Source organism: Camelus bactrianus, chromosome 6 (assembly GCF_048773025.1).
Source record: "Camelus bactrianus isolate YW-2024 breed Bactrian camel chromosome 6, ASM4877302v1, whole genome shotgun sequence".
Taxonomy (NCBI): domain Eukaryota; kingdom Metazoa; phylum Chordata; class Mammalia; order Artiodactyla; family Camelidae; genus Camelus; species Camelus bactrianus.
In genome coordinates this window covers 28,915,586-28,934,325 of record NC_133544.1, presented here as the reverse complement: position 1 = coordinate 28,934,325, position 18,740 = coordinate 28,915,586, and the positions used below count along the sequence as shown (strand labels likewise).

The following is an 18,740-nucleotide window of genomic DNA, read 5'->3' as shown; positions in this document are numbered from 1 at the left end:
TACCAAGTATGCTAAACTTGAAGCTCTTCACAATAATCACCTCGATGTAGACTTGAGCCCCCCATTTTCTACCAAACTGGGGTCATTTTGTTTTTTGTCCCAGATAGCCAGAAGGGAGGCGACAGTATATTTCTCTGTCCTCTCCTGGATGGACCCTAACTTTATCTAGAATTTTGACATCTTTCATTATATCCCATAGAGCCAGCTGGAGCCCCAGTGAGCTAGCTTCATTTCTTTTTAATCAGGATCTGTACGTTTGGCCCTAGAGGTGCGATGGGCCCATATGGCTTCCTCTGAGTTCTTGGATACAATGAGCAAGACTGAAGTTGGCTCAGAAAAGGAACAGAAGATGACTTGGGGTTAGTGTTTCTTTTTTAAATGTTACACAAGTGCAGAGAGTTGGCTGCCATCCTCCTCTCAAACCATCAGCAGAGCTTGACCTTGGCCAAGATTTTGCCTCATCCTCTCGGCATTTTAGCATGGAGTTGCGTTTCAGCCGTGGAATGCTTAACCAAAAGCACATGCTGTAGTGGTAGTTTCCAAAGAGCAAGTTTTTGCAAAACGTCTGCATCATGTTTTCTCAAAACAACAGTTTTCCCTGAGCCACCAACACAGTAAACCCCAAATGGTGATTCTTTGGTTTACTTGTACACAAGGGCTGGGATTTTTGTTGCTGTTAATAATACTTTATTGAAGTGCAGTACAGTGAACATACAATAAAGTGTACAAAGCTTAGAAGTACAGCTCAGTGAATTTTAACAGCTGTAAACACCCACGTGATCATTAAAGGCTGGGGGTTTTTATGTTACATGCAGTATAGATGCTGGTGATGTACAGCTTGGGGTTGGGAGGTTGAGCAGATTATTGTAATGCAGCAAATCCAGGTCAAAGTGTGCTAAGACTTGGTGGTCTGAGCCAGGCAGTTTGCCCTGCTGTCCTGTCTGGTGGACTTGGGAACTGCAAAGCTTCGTGATGTTTGTCTTTAACAAATTACTTTTAAAAACAGGTAGTATGTGCGCATAGTACAAAATTTGTTTTTAGATGTATAATGAGAAAGGACTTTTCCTCCGCAGTCCTTTCCCTCCCTGACGGTCACCACTGTTGCTGTGATTTGTGCATGTGCCTCCTTCAGAGACAGAGACAAGAGGTGAATGTGTGTGTTTGTTTTAAATCCCAGGTTTCTTCTTTGATTGCTAAACAAGAACTTCTCTGCCCCCTCTTCATACTGTAGACTGTAGTCTAGGGCATTTGTGTGGAAAGTTGGCTCCTGTAGCCTCAGTGAGACTGAAGTCCATTCTCTTTATCTGTCATTTGGTTCAAAAGTCCATGTTTCTCATAGGATTGGCTGTAGGTGGATAATTGTTGAGGCTGTGTTTTTTATATTAGGCTTTCTACTTTTAAAAAATATATATTTGAAAATTCCTGTTAAAAAGTGTCTTTCTTAATTCATATTTCTTTAGCAGTAGCTCCTGCAGTGCACCTATCTTCTTAAGTTTAGTGTTGATTTTAAAGTAATGTTTAATTGCAACCTGAAAGTAAACTATAGGCGGATCTCTAGACAGTCCCACCGCCACCAAGTCAGACACTCAAAATCCCAAAGTTACAAACAAACTGGGATGATTATTCACCTTCAAAAGCCATCCTTCTTTTTAAACATAGGATTGATCTCAAATTTCTTTTGAAAGGCCAACTTCTCTGGTAGGCAAAAATTGATTTGATTTGTACACTAGGTTTTTCAAGAATATAAATCTCATGCAGTGCAGAGGACTTATTTTTAGCCTTGAATAATGTTTTACACAATTTATGGGCTCAAGAGCCAGGGAAGGAAGAACCTCTCCTACCCACCGTCTCAGCTGGGGAGAATACAAAGCTCTCATGGACGGCTTTCCTTGGCCACCCCCTCTAGTGCCCACCCACCTTGTTTTGTACTCCTCTGTGGCAGGTGGATGAGAAGTCAGGCCTTCTTCAGATTAGAGCTTCCCAAAAGATACATGGTCCAGGGAAAGGTGTTTTCCAATTCAAGTCCCATATGGCCTCCCTAGGGCCATTTTACCCTTGATGTCTTTGCATGCTCTCTACTCCATCTTGCTGTAATCTGATCACCCAAGGCCTCTCCAGTCATCATTAAGTGTATTCCCACTGGCCAGGAAGCTCCCTTTGAGTGTGGCTTTGGAGCAGCTGTCACATTTGAGCAGCATCTGCTCTCTGACAAGCTCATAGGCGGAAAGAAGGAAGTCGTTGAGTCTTCCCCAGTGGAAGTAGGTAACACGAGCAACCTTTGGGACTGCGATCATATGCTGTGGGCTGAGTGGCCTGGCAGCTGGCGTGTGCAGGGAGGCGGGGGGTGATTCCCAGATGGGGCAGCAATCTTCATGGTCTCAGCCCTGTGATCCGTGCAGGGTCCTAAGGCTGGAATGGTTCCCTAAACCTTTGGCTCCAGCTTTTTCTGGGCAGGGAGACAGAATGAGGCAAAATGTCTGGTGTGTTTTAAATAGATTCTGCTTGCTGCAGCCAATGAACCCAACAGCTTGGGAGGTGAGTGACCCTTCCTGAGAGATTTCTGTTGCGCCATTCCTCAGGCCTCCGGCCCTGCAAATGCTGACACCCCCTTCCCTCCTGCTCCTCCCCCTGACCTAACACCATTGCTCTCTGGATGGTTTCTCTTCAGGTCTTTCTTGTTTCTTATACTTTGATGTTTTTTGCTTTCTGCTTTTTCTTTCCCTGAAGCAGTTTTTTCTTCTGCTCAATATCTTTTCATCTCTTGGAGTCTGTTTGTGTCCACTCTACTGAGTCCACAACCCATCCGCTGCTCCTTGTCTGACTCTGTCATGACTTCTCAAGTGTCCTCTTGCCTCCACCTTCCCACGGGCTGCTGGGGTCAGTCCACCCTCACTTGGGCTTTGCTGCGCCTGGAAAGAAAGAATGGAGGGTGGAGGAACCCACCTTGAGCAATCCCAGTCATGGGGCAGGTCGCAGCTCCAGCCTGGGAAATGGGCCGGAAAGACGGCAGCTCGTTCTCGGCAGCGTGGCAGTACAGGAGGGAAGCCAATGAGGTAAGCCAAGGAGGAAGAATTGAGGGACGACAGGAGAGGTAGGGGACACAGATGTGCAGGGCCAGCTTCTATCGAAGGTGACCACCAGAAATGGAGGTGGAAGAGGAAGGCCAGGTGGAAGCTGGAGGTCACGAGGGAAAGCTGAGGAGGAGCTGGCGCAGGGGAGAGAGCCAGGGCCCCGCGAGCCCAGCTCTGCGGAGCCTTAAAGACCCTTTCTCCCCACTCATTTCTGGCCCTTTTGTTCTTTTTTCTTTCATGTTTCTGTCCTCATGTTGTATTAGCAGCAGAAAACAGAACAAAACAAAAGGCAGTCTGTCTCTGAAAGGGAATGGCAAGCTCTGGAGGATTTGAGATTTAAAGCTGGATGCTCTGGCCCCTTCACTGAACACTTAGGCCCCTTTGCCTGTCTGGCTGGTGGGGCCAGGAGGACCAGCCCTTTACTGGAACTCCTTGAATGGAGTCCCTATAACAGCCTGACAGCCCAGCTGGAGCACCAGCAGTAATGTGCGCACACAGCACCCCTCTGGGTGCATAGGGCAGCCAGGGGAGCATAGGGCAGCCAGGGTAGCAGGGCTGTGGGCTGACCCAGCTGGAGGGGTGGAGCTGGCCTTAGGCAGGGCCTGGGTTGAGGGGCAGCTACCCATGTGTGATGCCAGCCACGCCTTGGACTCCTTCCCCTCTAGGAACGGAACTGTAGAGAGGACTGTGGTAGAAGAAAGAGAAAGGAAAACTCTTCTTTTGCTTAAAAAGTTTTTTTAATTGAAGAGGTAATACCTGCATGTGGCAAAAATTCAAAAGGTACAAAAGAGCGTGCAGTGAAGTCTGCCACTTCTGTTCACCTCGGCTTCCCCTCCGCAGAGGTCTCCTTGGATGTACCAATTTCTATTACATTCTTCCAGTTTCTCCTTTTCAGGTCTGCTGTAATCTGGAAAATTTCAGATTCTCGATGCAATGGAACATTTTAAATTGTTTGGATGTATATGTATCTATGTAACGTGCCAGGGGTCCCAATGATAATAAAGAAAATTGAATTGGTTTATTGCCAATAATTCTTGCTGGGGCAGGGAATGGTTTAAAAAATTAAAACAAGTAAAATGCTGGCACTAGAAAGGACCTTCCAAGTCCTTTTGCACCAAAGCTCTCATTTGAAACATGAGAATGGGGTCCAGATAAGAGACTTTTTCAGAGTCAGCAAGCTGGCTTATGGCACACCTGGGACTAAAACCCAGGTTCCCCACCTCCTAATCATCCTTGTTGCCCAAGAACATACCAAACATTCCGTCTTTAGGTAGTGGCCTTTGTAAAGATGTGTGAAATCTTTGTAAAGATTTCAAAGAAATGGAAGGAAAGACAAATGATTGGCCATGGATTTAGAAATTTCCTCCATGGGACACAAATACAGGAAAAGAAATTAGTAATCCCAGGAAAAGCCTGAAGTCAGATTCCAACTGAAAAATAGCACGTGTGCTTTCACGCACAGACAGACACACAGAGGCACTGGCAGAAGACAGAAGATTAAGTCGTTAAAGTCTGTCTCTCCTGCCAAGCCCGGTAGAGGCTGTGAGAGGTGGTAGGACACCCCAACTCTGCTGAAGAACCTGCAGCCCTCAGACCTGCTTCACTGAGCTGGAGGCAGAGGCAGGCATTTCTGGGTTGGGCAGGAGGGAGAAACACCTACCTAGACTACGGTAAGAGGACAATCTGTGTGGGGATGTGGGGGCAGGGGTACTGAGGGAGAGTGCGCCTGGCCATGCCACCACTGGCTCCAGTGAGCACTGGCAGCCCCAACTGTTTATACCACCTCCCAGGAGGAGATATCCCAAGATTTATGTGCTTGCACAATGGCAACATAATTTTAAAAATTCCCTCTGCTTTGACATCAGCTCCAGACACTGAACAATTTCAGTGTCCAAGCCAGATTGATGAGCCTTTTGATGGCTTCAGAGTGTGACTCCAGTGAGAGGGGACATGTATGACTGTAAACATTGGCTGTAAAAACCGTCAGTTGCTTTGAAATGGTAAATTTCCAGGCAATGTGGATCTGATGTCACACGCCTCCTGCATTAACAGCTTTTTCTTCCTCTTCAATTATTTTGGCTGGTAAAGGAGTGGAAATTACACTTCAAAATATACCGATGGGTATTTTCAGCCTTGCTGAGAACTTCAAAATATATACCAATCTTGGGAACATTTCCTTAATTTCCACCTCCCAGGTTCTCAAGGAAAATGGAGGTTTCAATTATAGGCACCATTAGACTGAGATGCTGGACCAGGACCATGGGTGTCTTTTCAGTTCAGTTCTTTCTCAGTCTTATCACCTGACCCCTTCTTGAGCCAGATTTTGTTCCAGCCCTAGGTGTAGGAGTCCACTCTAACATGTGTCAGATGATGAAGTCCTTAATAAAAACATGAGTATTTCTAAGAGCCTGGGTCTGGGGCTTTGAATCAGGGCATCTGACAGGCAGGAGAGGAAAAAAAAGCCAATTCTGTCCCTTCATCTTCACAGGAGGGATCCAGAAGTCCTGCTCTCTGGTGCACATGGCCTCTCCCCTATGTCTAGGTGGTGGGTGCACAGGCAGCCACCCAGCTACGTCTTTGCCCCAATTGTGTTCTGGCTTTCTTGTCTCTACCTGACTGGCCTTTTCCACTCTTCCTAAGCACTAGCCCTTATAGCTCCCTTCCTGGGCGGACCACAGAGAACTCAAGTTCAGTTGAACATATCTCCCAAATTGGCTCCTCCTGTGTTCCCCAGTTCAGTTAGTGGTTACCTTACACCAAAGCTCTTGTCACCTACGCAAGAAATTTACATGTTATTCTCAAATCCTTTCTCTCACTACGCCTCCAACTGATCACCAAGTCCTTTGAGTCTGCCCTCTTTCTCTTCTGCACCAGTGTTTCTACCCTAATCCAGGCCCACAGCGCTGCTTGCTTGGACTGCTGCAATGTCATTGTGATCCCCTGCCACTAGGCTCCAGCCTCTTCACTAAAATTTAGAACTGATCATCTCACTCCCTGTTACAGAATCTTGGGTAGTTCTCCATGGCTTACCAGAATAAGTCCAAACTTCTTACAAAAGCATAAAAGATATCTGTTAACTGGCCCATGCCTACCTCTCTAAACTCTTTACCATCACCACCCCCTACCCATACACCCCAAACAGCTGACCATTTCCTGTGCTCCCCGCACACTTCCACGCATTAGTTCCTTTGTTTGCCTCTTGCTCTGTGTAGAACACCCTTCCACATCTTGCCCACCTGCTTATCCTTTAAGACTCAGCTCTCAGATGACTTCTTTCTTGTGAATAAGCCCCCTTTGTGCTTGTATAGAGCTCTGTTATGTCATGTTGTGACCATTTATGCCGCCTGTTTCCCCGTTATCCGTCACTGGGCTCCTCAGAAGCTGGGGTCAGGTTTTGTTCATTTTTGTATCCTTGGAACTTAGAGCTGCCTGGCATGGTAGGCATTCAAGAAGGAAAGGGAAGGAAGGAACTGGAAATACCACCCTAATGGACAAACAGGCATTGGCTTATGTCTGAGTAGGCTCTGTGGCATTTTAATGGGGCTGAATAGGGATCAGCTGCAGCCTGCTGTCCTAGATATTTATTTATTCATTTATTCACTGCACAGATACTTAGTGAGCGCTGCCATGATGCCTGAAGCTGTGCTGGAAACTGGTGATACACAGAAGAAGGCTGTCAGGCCCTGCCCAGAGGAACTCCCATTCAAGAGCAAGAGACAGGCGTGTGACAGGCACTGGCCTGACATTTTGGGCCCTCTGGTCTGCTCTACGGACCTTTGCCACTCAGCTCCACAGAGGCTGTGGAGGAGGGAAAGGGAGTGAGATGGGAAGGTCAGGGAGGCCTTGCAAAGGGCTTTGCCTCCAGGACCGATTCTGCTGCCCAGCTGGCTTTATTTATGCATTTCTCCTTTGCAGGAATTCCTTGCTATTAAGAAACAGCATTTGACACACTTCTAATTAGCCCTCAGACTCTGCAATCCTACTGTTTCCAAATGTAGCAGCTGGGTCATTTCATGATCAGAAATAACATTGGTAGTTGCTGCAGTTAGTCACCAAAATCAGGGTCATTCCTCCCCTGACTTCTGACGGGACCACAGAGGACTTGCTCACCCTCTCATCAGGGGCAGCGGGATTTGGTGCCTGGCCCCATGGTTGGGGGTGGGGGGCAGCTGCTCCTGAGGCAGTACTGTGAGGGAACCCAGTCACTCAGTACACGGCCCACGCTGCCCCAGGTGAGGCGCTCCTGTCTCTCAGGTGCCTGACTTAAGAGAGAAGTGGATCTGCACAGAGTCCCCTCCCCTTCTGCCCTCCTTCCTCCCACCAGTGGATACTTAGTGAGCATGTAACATGTGTCACTAAGTGCCAAGCACTGTTCTAAGCACTGGGGAGACAAAGGTGAACAAAACACACGAGAACCTCAGCCCTCATGGAGCTTACAGTCCAGGGGTAGAAACTGATAAAAAGCCATGGTTCTCAGACAAATAGGAGAATGATGACAGATGAAGAAGACTCTTCGAGTTCCTTTCAAAGACCTAGGTCCTCTCCTCCATCTATTTGTAGAAACTTAACTTAAAAATGACTTTTCCTTAGGTACACTGGTGTATTAAGTGTGGACAGCTGGCAGGGGGTCGCAGGTGTGCTGCTTGATGGCCGGGTGACCCCTGCAGGCATCAATGTCCTCGTTTGTGAGATGGAGATGGTCGAGCCTTCCTCACACGGTGGTCATGAGTATTCCGAGATCGTGTGTCGGCGCAGTGCCTGTTTCATGGTAACAGACATTCTGATCAGCATCCCTGCCTCCTTTCCAGCTTAGAGCAGACACAGGGGTCTAATCAGCTCCTGTCACCCATTGTCTGGGCCCCTGCTGCAGCTGCAGACAAGGCAAGCGGCTTTTGAGGCAACCCAGAGTCTCAAGGGTAATGGGTATCCTGGCAAGAATGGACACCCAGCGGAGGCTAGGGCCCCACACTCTGCTTCTCCCCTGTGGCCTCCCCAGCCCACAGAGCAGAGGCTCTGGAAGAGGTAGCCACCCACCTGTGCGGCAGGACAATCATCCTTGTTTGATCCTGGGTGTGGCTGAAGAGGCCTGTCTGGGATTTGTTCTCCTTTGTAGCCCTGGTGCGCAGTTCCCGGCCTGTGACCTGGCGGGTCTTTCGGGAGTCCCCCTCACCCTAGCAGCCTGTAGCAGTGCCTGTAAGAGTGGGCCTCCACTAGGGTGTGGAGTAAAGGGAGCCCTCCTACCCTGTTGGTGGGAATGTAGTGTGGTGCAGCTATTATGGAAAACAGTAGGGAGATTTCTTAAAAAACTAAAAATGAACTTACCGTATGATCCAGCAATCCCACTCCTGGGCATATATCTGGAGAAAACTATAATTTGAAAAGATACATGCGCCCCAATGTTCATAGCAGCACTATTTGCAATAGCCAAGACATTGAAACAAATTAAATGTCCATTGACAGATGACTGGATAAAGAAGTTATGGTGTGTGTGTGTGTGTATATATATATACACACCCACATACATACATATATACACACATACATACACACATACATACATGCATATAGGAATACTACCCAGCCATCAAAAAGAACAAAATAATGCCATTTGCTGCAACGTGGATGGACTTGGAGATCGTCATTCTAAGTGAAGTAAGCCAGAAAGAGAAAGAAAAACACCATATGATACCACTTATATGTGGAATCTAAAAAAAGGACACAAATGAACTTATTTACAAAACAGAAACAGACTCACAGAAAACAAACTTATGTTGAGAGGGGTGGAAGAGGATAGGAAGGGATAAATTGGGGGTTTGAGATTTGCATATACTAGCTATTATATATAAAATAGATAAGTTTATACTATATAGCACAGGGAGCTATATTCAGTATCTTGTGGTCCTATAATGGAAAAGAATATGTAAAGGAACATATGTATGTATATGTGTGACTGAGACATCATGCTGTCACCAGAAATTGACACATTATAAAATAACTATATTTCAATTTTTAAAAAGTTACAAAATTAAAAAAAAATAAGTGGCCTCCGTTAGATTTTACTTGCTTTATTTCATCCTGTCTTTTCCAACAAATCTGCAAGTTAAGAGTTGTTAATTCCTCATTTTACAGTTGAGAAAACTGAGGCTAAGAAGGGGTAAGAATGTGTCCAAGCCACTCTCTTAATATGTGACAGAACCAGCATTTGAATTCAGGTTGTCCAACTCCAGAGCTAGGATCTTACACTGACCTATACTCTTTCTCCCCTCTGTTACCCACCTCGCCCTCCAAGTCAAATGCACAACAGTTCCCTGGGCCTCTGGGAGTGCCAGGAACACATGGCACTTTGCCAAGCTTACCTAAGTGCTGGCTTCAGCAGCTTTAAAAAGAAGGGGCCTGTGCCCGAGAGCAGTGCCACAAGGAAGAAAGTGCCCGAGGGACTGGAAGTCCAAAGTGGCAGAGTTGGAGGGAACTTGGAGGTTATCTCTCTGCATCCTCCTTTTACAGAAAAGAAAACGGAGGCCCAGAGTGGGAGTGAAGTCCTGCAGACTGCCCAGTGGCCTCTAAAGCCCAGCACTAGTGCCCAGACACTGGTGTGGAAAATGGGTTTAGACCTGGCCCCTCTACCCACCTGTTGTGTGGTTCTCGGCAATTGAGAGCTTCACTGAGCCTCAGAGTCCTCGTCTGCAGACTGTGGGTGCTTTAGAGATAATGTATGTGAGATGCCAGCACAGCAGCTGGACCCGCTGGGCACTCAGTGAGCTGTAGCTATTATTATCACTCTGGTTGTTTTCAAAGTTCAATGATGTGAGGCAACAGTAAGTCTTCTAGGTGTCGCTTTGGTCCTATGGTTCTGCTGGAATCATTCCTAGGCCCAGAGAGGAAACAATGCTCAGAGTCATGTCTGAACACCGAAATCCATCTCCAGGAGGGCTGAGGCTCAGCTCCGTGCCTATTCGGGATTAGAATCTGGAAGAATAACCATGGGTTGTAGCTGAGGTGGCAGCTGCTAGCTCCCTGCTCTTCTAATGTGCCTGTGGCTTGAGACTTACCATTTCACCTCTGTTAAATTTCTGTGGGTCAAATGAGCCTAATAATCACCTGTCCCCTGACCTTCACCCCCGTCCCCAAGGACGTTTACCGTGCTTATCTAAGACAGTGCTGTCTGTGAAGTCTACACTCCTGTGGGGTTTTTCTGAAGATGCGGGGTAAGTAGGGAAGTCTTCTCTTTGGGCCAGAGCTACCAGGGAAGTGAAATTTGGTGCAGATGTATAGCATCCTCGCTACTGAGCCCTGGGGAATAAGGGGTGAGACTTATAGAAATCTGGCCAAATTCTAGCTCCTCCTTCCCTCCCTCTCTTCAGGGATCCCTCCTTTTGGAGCCATCAGAAATCCATCAGCCTGATTTGGGCTTGGGTCCAGCTCCATCCCCCATGCCTAGGGATGAGTTTGCAGCCTCCCACTAGGGGTTGATGTGATGTCTTTGGATACCACATCCTCTCACCTAGTTCTCTCAAGCCCAAAGGCAACTAGACACACATAGACCAGGCTGGGATGAGGCGAGCAGCCTATAGCAACAGAGGGTCATTGCCCAAGTCTCTCCACCTGGCTGACCTGAGAGCCTGTATGGAGGTGGGGACCCCAGGAGGGCAGTTCCCTTACATTTTCCCATTGTCTGGAGATGCCTGTGAGGCCTGATTTCTAAGGAGCAAAGTCTTTCTGGCTTTCCATGGAGGATACCGCCACTGGATCTTCCCCATGATTCCTGCAGAAACTAGGCTATGGCTTGACAGTGGTCTTCTCCATCTGTAAAGAGATGACCCTGGCAGTAGCAGTCTAATTAAACTCTCCAGCAGGAGAGAGAATTAGGAGAGCAAAGCTGGCCGGCATCTGCGCACCATTTCCTATTGTTCCTGACTGCCACACAGCTTTCCCTCAGATCTCTTTGTGAGCCCCTCTTTTGTGCATTCCCTTCTTTCTAGGGTCACATTATTGGTAGGACCATTTTTGGACTTCTCTGAATGTCCTTGTGGTTAGACTTCTGAGTGAGGAATGGGTACTGCAGTTACAACAATAACCTTTCTGTAGCAAAACTCCACTAGGATTTTCTTTCTTCATTTCATTTCACTCCAACAGAAACGTACTGAGCATCTATCAGAGGCGGCTTCAGTCCTGAGTGCTGGAGAAGTGGGGAAATGAGTGGTGCCGATGAGAGAGGTTGGGGAAAAGCATGAGCTGTGACTTCATCATTTGTCTGATTCCTGAGGCAGCTTCATTTAGAGGCCAGGACCCTACATGGACCTTCAGATGAGCCAGTGTCTGGGAGCACCATCAGGACTCAAACTCCCTGACAACCCTGCCCCTCACCTTCAAGGGCCTCCTGAGTCCACACCCATCTAGAATGGCCAGCCTCAACTCCCACCAAGAACTGCCCAGCATCCTGGGCCCCAGTAACAGCAGGTAGCCCTCTTCCTTGAACACATCAAGTATTTCCATCCTCTGGACCTTTGCTGAGACTGTTCATGAAGCTGACACCCTGCCCTGTCCTCCCCTTCCCTGCCTCTTAATAATCTATTCAAAGAATTTATCCACTTTCTGTGAGAAGCCTTCCCCTAAGACCACCTTGCAATATATTATTTCTTCCTCTGTGATCCCTGCTTGGTTTGTTTATTTGACATCTATTTACAGAGTGTCTGCTTTGTGCCTGACCCTGCGCTGGTCTCCTAGAACTAATTTAGCCCACCTTGTCTTCTGCCCCGAGTAAGAGTTGTTCACATCACATTCTCAGTGTCACCAGGGCTGGGGCAGAATCTCAATGTTTTCTGTGTCCGTGTCTCTCACCATCGTGTTTGGCACTTTATTCAAAGTGTCAGACAGAGAGGTGGCTTCTAGACTGTGCTCTGCCGACTAATTTGTTGTGTGGTTTCGGGGGAATCTTCCAGCCTCTCTGGCCTCCTCCCTTCTTCCTGATGAAGTAATACCCCAGGGATGTCCAGGGGACAGTGGAGGGAAGCATCATTAAACTGGGAGCCCCCGGCCAATGTAAAACGTGGAGATGGTTTTACCCTCATTCTCCTTTCGCTGTGAAGCAGCGTTGCTTTCCCTTCGCTTTCTTCGAATGTCAAGTGCATCGGCTTCCAATCCCTCTTCGGAGTGGGCCCTCCGGCTCGGAAACCTAGGCTGCTGAAGATTTCGGTGCAAACTCCAGACTCTCCTGCCCAGCCGCCCCTTCCCAAGGACTCGCAGAATACACCTTAAACCCCGCGCCAGAGCGCAGTTTAGAGCACAGCTCAGAACTGCAGCTCCGCGGCGCAGGCCCGGGCCGGGGTCGCGCATCTTCAGCCGGTGACTCAGGGCTGCTCCGTCCGGGGGTGGGTGGAGGTAGGCGGGACCGACCAGGGCCGCGCGGGGGCAGCCGCCGGGAGCTCGGTCGCCGAGCTTTGGGAGTCGAGACTGGCTCTGGCCCTTCGCCATTCCGCCGTGGGCGTCTGCCTCGCCGGGCCTTCCTCCCGCCGCGCTCCTCTCCCCGGGCGTAGCAGCCGGGCGGCCGGCGGGGGCTGGAGCGCGAGGCGGACTCCGTGCTTGAATGAATGGGCCCCCGGAGGACGCTCGCGCTTGGGGCTGAAGGGCATTAGGACCGTGAGGATCGCTCCGCGCTCCTGTCTCTCCCTATCACCCCCCCCAGCCCCCACCTCTCTCCTTTTTCGCTCTGCGGGACTGAGCAGCCAGGCACGAGAGAAAACAAACAGCTGGGGCTGCGAGTACCCCCGCTCCGGCCCCGAGAGCACGCCGGTCCGGGCCCCTACTCGGAGTGCCCGCCCGCCCACCATGAGGAAGATCCGCGCCAATGCCATCGCCATCCTAACCGTAGCCTGGATCCTGGGCACTTTCTACTACTTATGGCAGGACAACCGAGCCCATGCAGCATCCTCCGGCGGCCGGGGCGCGCAGAGAGCCGGCGGGAGGCCGGAGCAGCTCCGCGAGGACCGCACCATCCCTCTCATTGTGAGTAAGAGCTGCGCGCAGGGCGGCCGGCCGGGGAGCCACGGCGCGCGTCCTAGCCCCGCGCGGCTGCAGAGGGCGCGGGACCGGGCCGGGGGCTGCCGGCCCGCCGTGCCTCGCCGGCTTTGTATATGTTGGAGCATTCCTGTCCGTTGTTATGGCAACCTCTGTCGGGCTAGCGAGGCCAGGGCTCGCGGTTGGAGAGAGGGTGACAGCGGGTGGGGGCTGGGAGAAAGTGCTGCAAGTTTGGTGGGCCCGGCGTGTACGCGCGACTGGGAACGTGGCGGCTCTCTTGGCACTGCGCATCCGAGGCCCGGGGCCTGGGGCTGGGGGCCCGGGGCTGCCCGAGCCTCGCCAGCCCCGGAAGGCAGCCGGACCTTGCGCGCGGCAAGCCGGCAGTGGGAAGCTCGCGCTGCCGAGCGTGTAGGTGGCCGTGCGCACCCCATCTTCTCTTAGGGGCAAAGGACATCGGGTGGGGTCGCTGGGTGAGGCAGGATCGTTAGGGGCTGTACTGGACTTTGAGCCACCTTCTCAGCCTGGGTCAACTTGAACATGCTTCTTTGGCACGGAGGACTCCCTCACTATCACCCCCGGAGAAAGGTCTTGTCCTGCACCCGTCCCTCGCCCCAACACCAGCCCATCACAACGGGTGAGCTAGCAGTGCCTGCGCCCATGTTCGGAGATACTCTCACGAGGTCAGCCCCGCGACTTCAATGAGAGCCGGGATATCAAGGCGGCGGGGCACCGCCGGGGCCTTCTGCGTGTGCGCAGGGGGTACCCCCAGGCGCCCAGCGGACCTGGGCTGGGGTGTGCCTGTCGCTGCTTCCGTCCGGGCCGGGGGTGATGGCGCTTTGTGCCAGGGGCACCTGTTGAGACCGGTGGCTGTGGGACCCGAGAGGAGTGCTTCAGCAGGCAGTGTTCTTCCAATGCGGGCAGGTGGTGTGTGAGTCTTGGGAGACCCTCAGGACGAAATGCTGGGCGGGGACAGCCTGGACGGCGCCCGGCAGGAGGAAGGAGAGCGAAGTGTGGGTCTGAGGGTGGACGAGTGGATCAGGGTGGCCATTCTGAAAGAGCTGGGCCTGGGGAGGGAGGGGTGAGGAGCTCCTAAAAAGGTGCAGGGTCAGGAGAGCGAAGGCTTGCGTGGAGCAGTCTGAGATATTTGCACCAAGGCAGCTGAGCCCCAGGAATATGGTGTGTGTGCGTTGAGGGGGTGGTCGGTGTGGAAATGCTCTCATATTTCCATCCGGCCCGATTTGGTTTCTTGTTACCGACTCAAGACGATGTAAAAATTCCCTGTAAAGGAACCATATTTCCAGGCTTTGCCTGAGGAGACCTTGGAGTTTGTGGGCTTTCCCCGGAGCCACTCCCCTATTCCCGATCTGTCTGGAGGCTGGTCTGGTTGGATGGAGTGTTCCCTTCAGGGCTGAGGGTCCCTGCCACTAGGTCACTGTTTTCAAAGCACTTGTGGATATTTGGACAGAAAAGCTGATGAAGAAAAAAAACCTCCTGTGTAAAGATCTCCGAGTGCTGGGATCTGGGTGGATGGACAGAGTAGAGTGGGAGCAACACAGATGGCCCCGGACCCCCAGGGAGCTAACACAGAAAAGACTCATCCAAGCTGCCCCGTTCTTACTCTCTGAGAGAGCCACCCCGGGTCCAGGTTAGGCGGGCCTGGAGTAGCAGGGGAGAGGCAGGCTGCCCAGATGTTCTGTCCATCTCTGTGGTGACGCGATGGGAGGAGGGTCTGAGCTGGAAAAGGAGGAGGGGAGAGAGGAGGGGGGATATAAAGGAAGAGCACAGAGAAACTGCTGCTCAGAGCCTGAGGCTGGTCTCATCACAGGTGCCTCTGCTTCAGAATCTGAGAAGACCACTCAGACTTCGAGCTGGGAAAGGCGCAGGGAGGGGAGGGGCAGGGGAGAAGGGTGGGGGTGGACTGCTGGAGGTATGGGATACTGGTTTTGAAGGGTGGAAATTGGAGGTCATGCGGGCTCCAGTGAACAACCTCTCACCCCTACTTGTTCCCTTGGGGTTTGACTTGCTGCCGATTAGAAAAGGCCTGTGAACTTGAAGCCAAATTTAAACTGTAAAGGACTATTGGGGAGCCAGGAATGGAGGCGAAGGAGAAGAGGAAGAGTGGAAGTTCCTGGGAGGGAGCAGCAGAGCCCTCCCTGGCCACTCAGGGGCATAGCCAGCTCCCTGGCAGTTCTTAAGCTTTAGCACAGGCTGGAGTGGGGGGTGGGGGTGGGGTTTTAAGTATTGATTCCCAGTCACACACCGCCTTTGACACAGCCTTGCATTGTATTCCTATCTTCTGGGTATTTCACTTCAGTTGGATTCTCAGTCTTGGGCCTGTCTCCTCACTGAATGGAAGCTATCAGGCAGGGACTAAGCAGGCAGCTCCTTGCATGCCCACATTGATGAGCAAGACTTAATAAGTACTGTTAGATGAGTGAAGTAGGATTTCTGCCCATCTCTGGGAGCAGTCAATGGTCCAAGCTTCATATCTTACTAAGACTTTATTCCAGCTCCAACCTGACTATAGCTAGAGAGCTAGGAGAATGCTGTTCAGCTTTTCCAGGAGGTAAACCCTTTGCCCAACTTAAAAGGGGCAGGTGCAGGTGCAGGTGCAGGTGCAGGTAAGGATTTGCTTTGTCCCTAAAAATCTGTGGTTAACCTCTCACTGGTCTCCTTGTGCTTCCAAAACATGTCTCTGTCTATTTGGGCCAGGACGCTGTGTATGGATTTTCAGATTCTTAGGGAATGATGTGGCCAGTCCTGCTGACAGAGGCTGAGAAAATTCAGACAAGCGTCATCATCACTCCCCTGGGGAATCAGAGAGCTGAGTTGGGAAAGGGAGGGTCTGCCTAACAGCCCGGGCCAGGAGGCAGCTCTGCCTTCACAATGTCTGGGTAATTCGAAGCCAGCCAAGTTGCTTCTGGACCTTGGAGGCACTTGTTTGGCATTGTGGGGTGTCGGCATGGCAACCGTATGGCCCAGATTTCTCAGGGAGGTCCTGATTTTTAATATTCTGTCCTGCTGTCAGCCCGTGTGTCATAAATTTTGAGGTAAAAAATTGGTTACGGAATCTGTAAAACTAAAGAGAGATGCTGACTTCGTCCCTAAATGGTTGCTTCAGATGTGGCAGGCTTTGCGATTCTTCCACGCTGTACTTTATGGGCAAGGCAGTGGACTGGGGACTATCCACTTGAATCTACATCAATGCACGATGCACGCTAGCTCTGGACAGCTGCCAAAGCAGGAGGCAGAGCTGACACAGCTGGCCTTCAGTCTTCAGACCTCACAGTTGGGAAGAGCCTTTGTGATTGGTTTGGGTTTCCATATGCTAATTCTCTAATAGGCATGGATGGGATGCTAAGGTGTTACATGGAGTTTCACTTTACAGACAGATTTTTAAAAGACTATCCATTATGGATATTTTTGAGATAGGTGTACTCTTTTGCAGCGTCTCCTATTTGAAACTATGAAAGTTTTAGGCAAGAGTTTCCCTAAACTGGGGTTTTTTATCGTACTATTGGGATACTGCTCAGTGACTATGGACAAAAACTTACATCTCTGGACCTTCGTTATTTTATGTGTTAAATTTGGGTGAAATGATTTGTAAAGTTTGTTGATCCTTAGATAAGCTGATAATAGTTTCATTTCTAGAAGCAAATAAATGACTGTAAGGGAGTTCTTTTGAAGGGTGTCATGAGGTTTATTTCTGGTGGAGGGACACCCCTGTCCGAAGTAGATCCCGTAGTGATCCCTGATGCTGCGCAGGGATCCCAGCTTACCTAGCAGCAGAAAGGAACACAAATGATGGCTTTTCCAGCACTGTTCTCTGAGAGCAGAGGCTTCAATCCCATCTGGGTGAGTTTATATTTTATTTATAATGTATGCATTTCAGAACCGTAAGAATATGATTTGCCTAAGTGACCGAAAATGATTTTGTATTTAATTTGTCTGGGTGCCCTATGCAAGAAAGAGGGTGGGGAGGAAGAAGCATAAGCACCCCCAATTCCTTTTGCCAAAATGTTCAGATTGAAGGGGACTGATTTCCCATTGCTGGGGTCCCAGCCTGGGTCATGTTGAGACCTGCCCATAGGACTTGGGGACAGCACAGTGGCAGCAAGACTGGTAAGGGCCCTGACAGCCCAAGAGTTCCCTCCTTGGGAGATCTGAGGGCCAATGCACAGATCACTTTTAAGGCTCTGCTCATTCTCCTGCTGGGCCCTTTACTTCTGGTCAGAATAGCAGTTCCCCCACTGGCTGCTCTGAGGGCATGGGGCCTGGCTTTCTTCTCTGGTGACCTTGTCTATCAGCTCTGTGGGCAGAGGAAGCCCTGGGGTCTGGAAGTACCATTTAAGTAGATGTGGAGGGGCTCTGACAGGCAAGGCTGGGCCCTGATGTCTGTCTTACTGTGATGGAGGAAACAGGCCTGGAGTCAGAGGTAAGCCTGTGGCCAGGCAGTTCATTCCAGTTAGAAGATTGCAAATTTATCCCCATCTGCTTCTTGAGGAGACCTGAAAATCCTTCCCTATGAATAAGGGGGTCAAAGACACAAGGAGGCTAAACAGACAAGAGACCCAGGGCTTTTGGAAAGGAGCAGGAAGCAGAGTGCTGAGATTCAGGTCAATGATGATTACACTTAGGGAGTCATTCGGTTCGCTAAATCAGACAACGTGCATGGTACAGTCACAGTCAGTGTACAGCCCACTTTGGAAATGGTTTCAGGGGGTCAAGTCTCTCTCCCCTGAATGCTGTGGTCTTTGACCTGAACCTGAACCTGTCTAGCCTCTGTAATCACTGTTACATCTGTATTATATTTTTGATGGCTTCATACACTGGACCCAACAATGCTGTGTTAGGTGTTTTGCAAGCTTTAACCTCTTTGAATCCCTTCAATAACCTAATGAGGTAGGTGCCATTATCAGGTCCAGTTAACATGAGTAAACTGAGGCTCAGAGGGAGTCAGTGTCTTACCTATGATCTGGCAACTAGTAAGTGTCTTTGAAAGTAGGTATTTCTGCCTCTAAAGCCCAAGCTTGTGTCTTTTCCCTAAAGCACCTTCAGGGCAAGATCCAAGTCTGATGCATCAGTGCATCTTTCCAGGAACACCTAGATCAGCACCTTGCTTCGTATTCACTCCATAAACATTTGTTGGGAAAAAATGCGAACACCATACACAACAAAATATTAGCAACAGGAAAGTAGGATTATGGGTAATCCCCTTCCACCTTTTGGTTTTTTCCAACATTTTCTATATTAAACATCTATTAATGTTATAATGATATAAAGCCAATCAAGATCATCATTTAAAAAATACTCAACGCCTGAATAAAATCACTCTTGATTCTTTGATTAAAGTGTAAACTTCTTAACCTTGTCTCCCACTTCTGAATCCTCCAGTACTTAGCACTGAGCCAGCAGAAAAGGCAAGAGACTTATGTGAGTTATTCTGTAGGGTTCCAAGGAAGAGAACTGGGGCCAGTGGGGAGAGGTGGCAGGGAGGGAGATTTCTTTTCACCAGAAGGAACACTTTGTCACTGAGCTGTCCATCATTGGAACAGTCTGCAGGCTGACCAGGGTTTCTCTCCATGCTCCCTGTCAACAGGTCCGCACTTCCTCCCAGAAACGGTGGGAGGAGGCAGATAAAGCTTGTGGTCCTGA

The 18,740-nt window shown here is 49.9% G+C and overlaps 1 protein-coding gene across 1 annotated transcript in view; it reads left to right on the top strand.

The window, feature by feature from the left end:
- Positions 1-12,458: 12,458 nt before the first annotated feature.
- Positions 12,459-18,740, top strand: part of GALNT16 (polypeptide N-acetylgalactosaminyltransferase 16) — an 81,229-nt gene continuing 74,947 nt past the window's right edge. Inside the window, exon 1 of the mRNA XM_074365335.1 lies at positions 12,459-13,073. Within this exon, the coding sequence (XP_074221436.1) occupies positions 12,897-13,073 (177 nt within the window). The 5' untranslated portion in view covers positions 12,459-12,896. The remainder of the gene's footprint in view (positions 13,074-18,740) is intronic.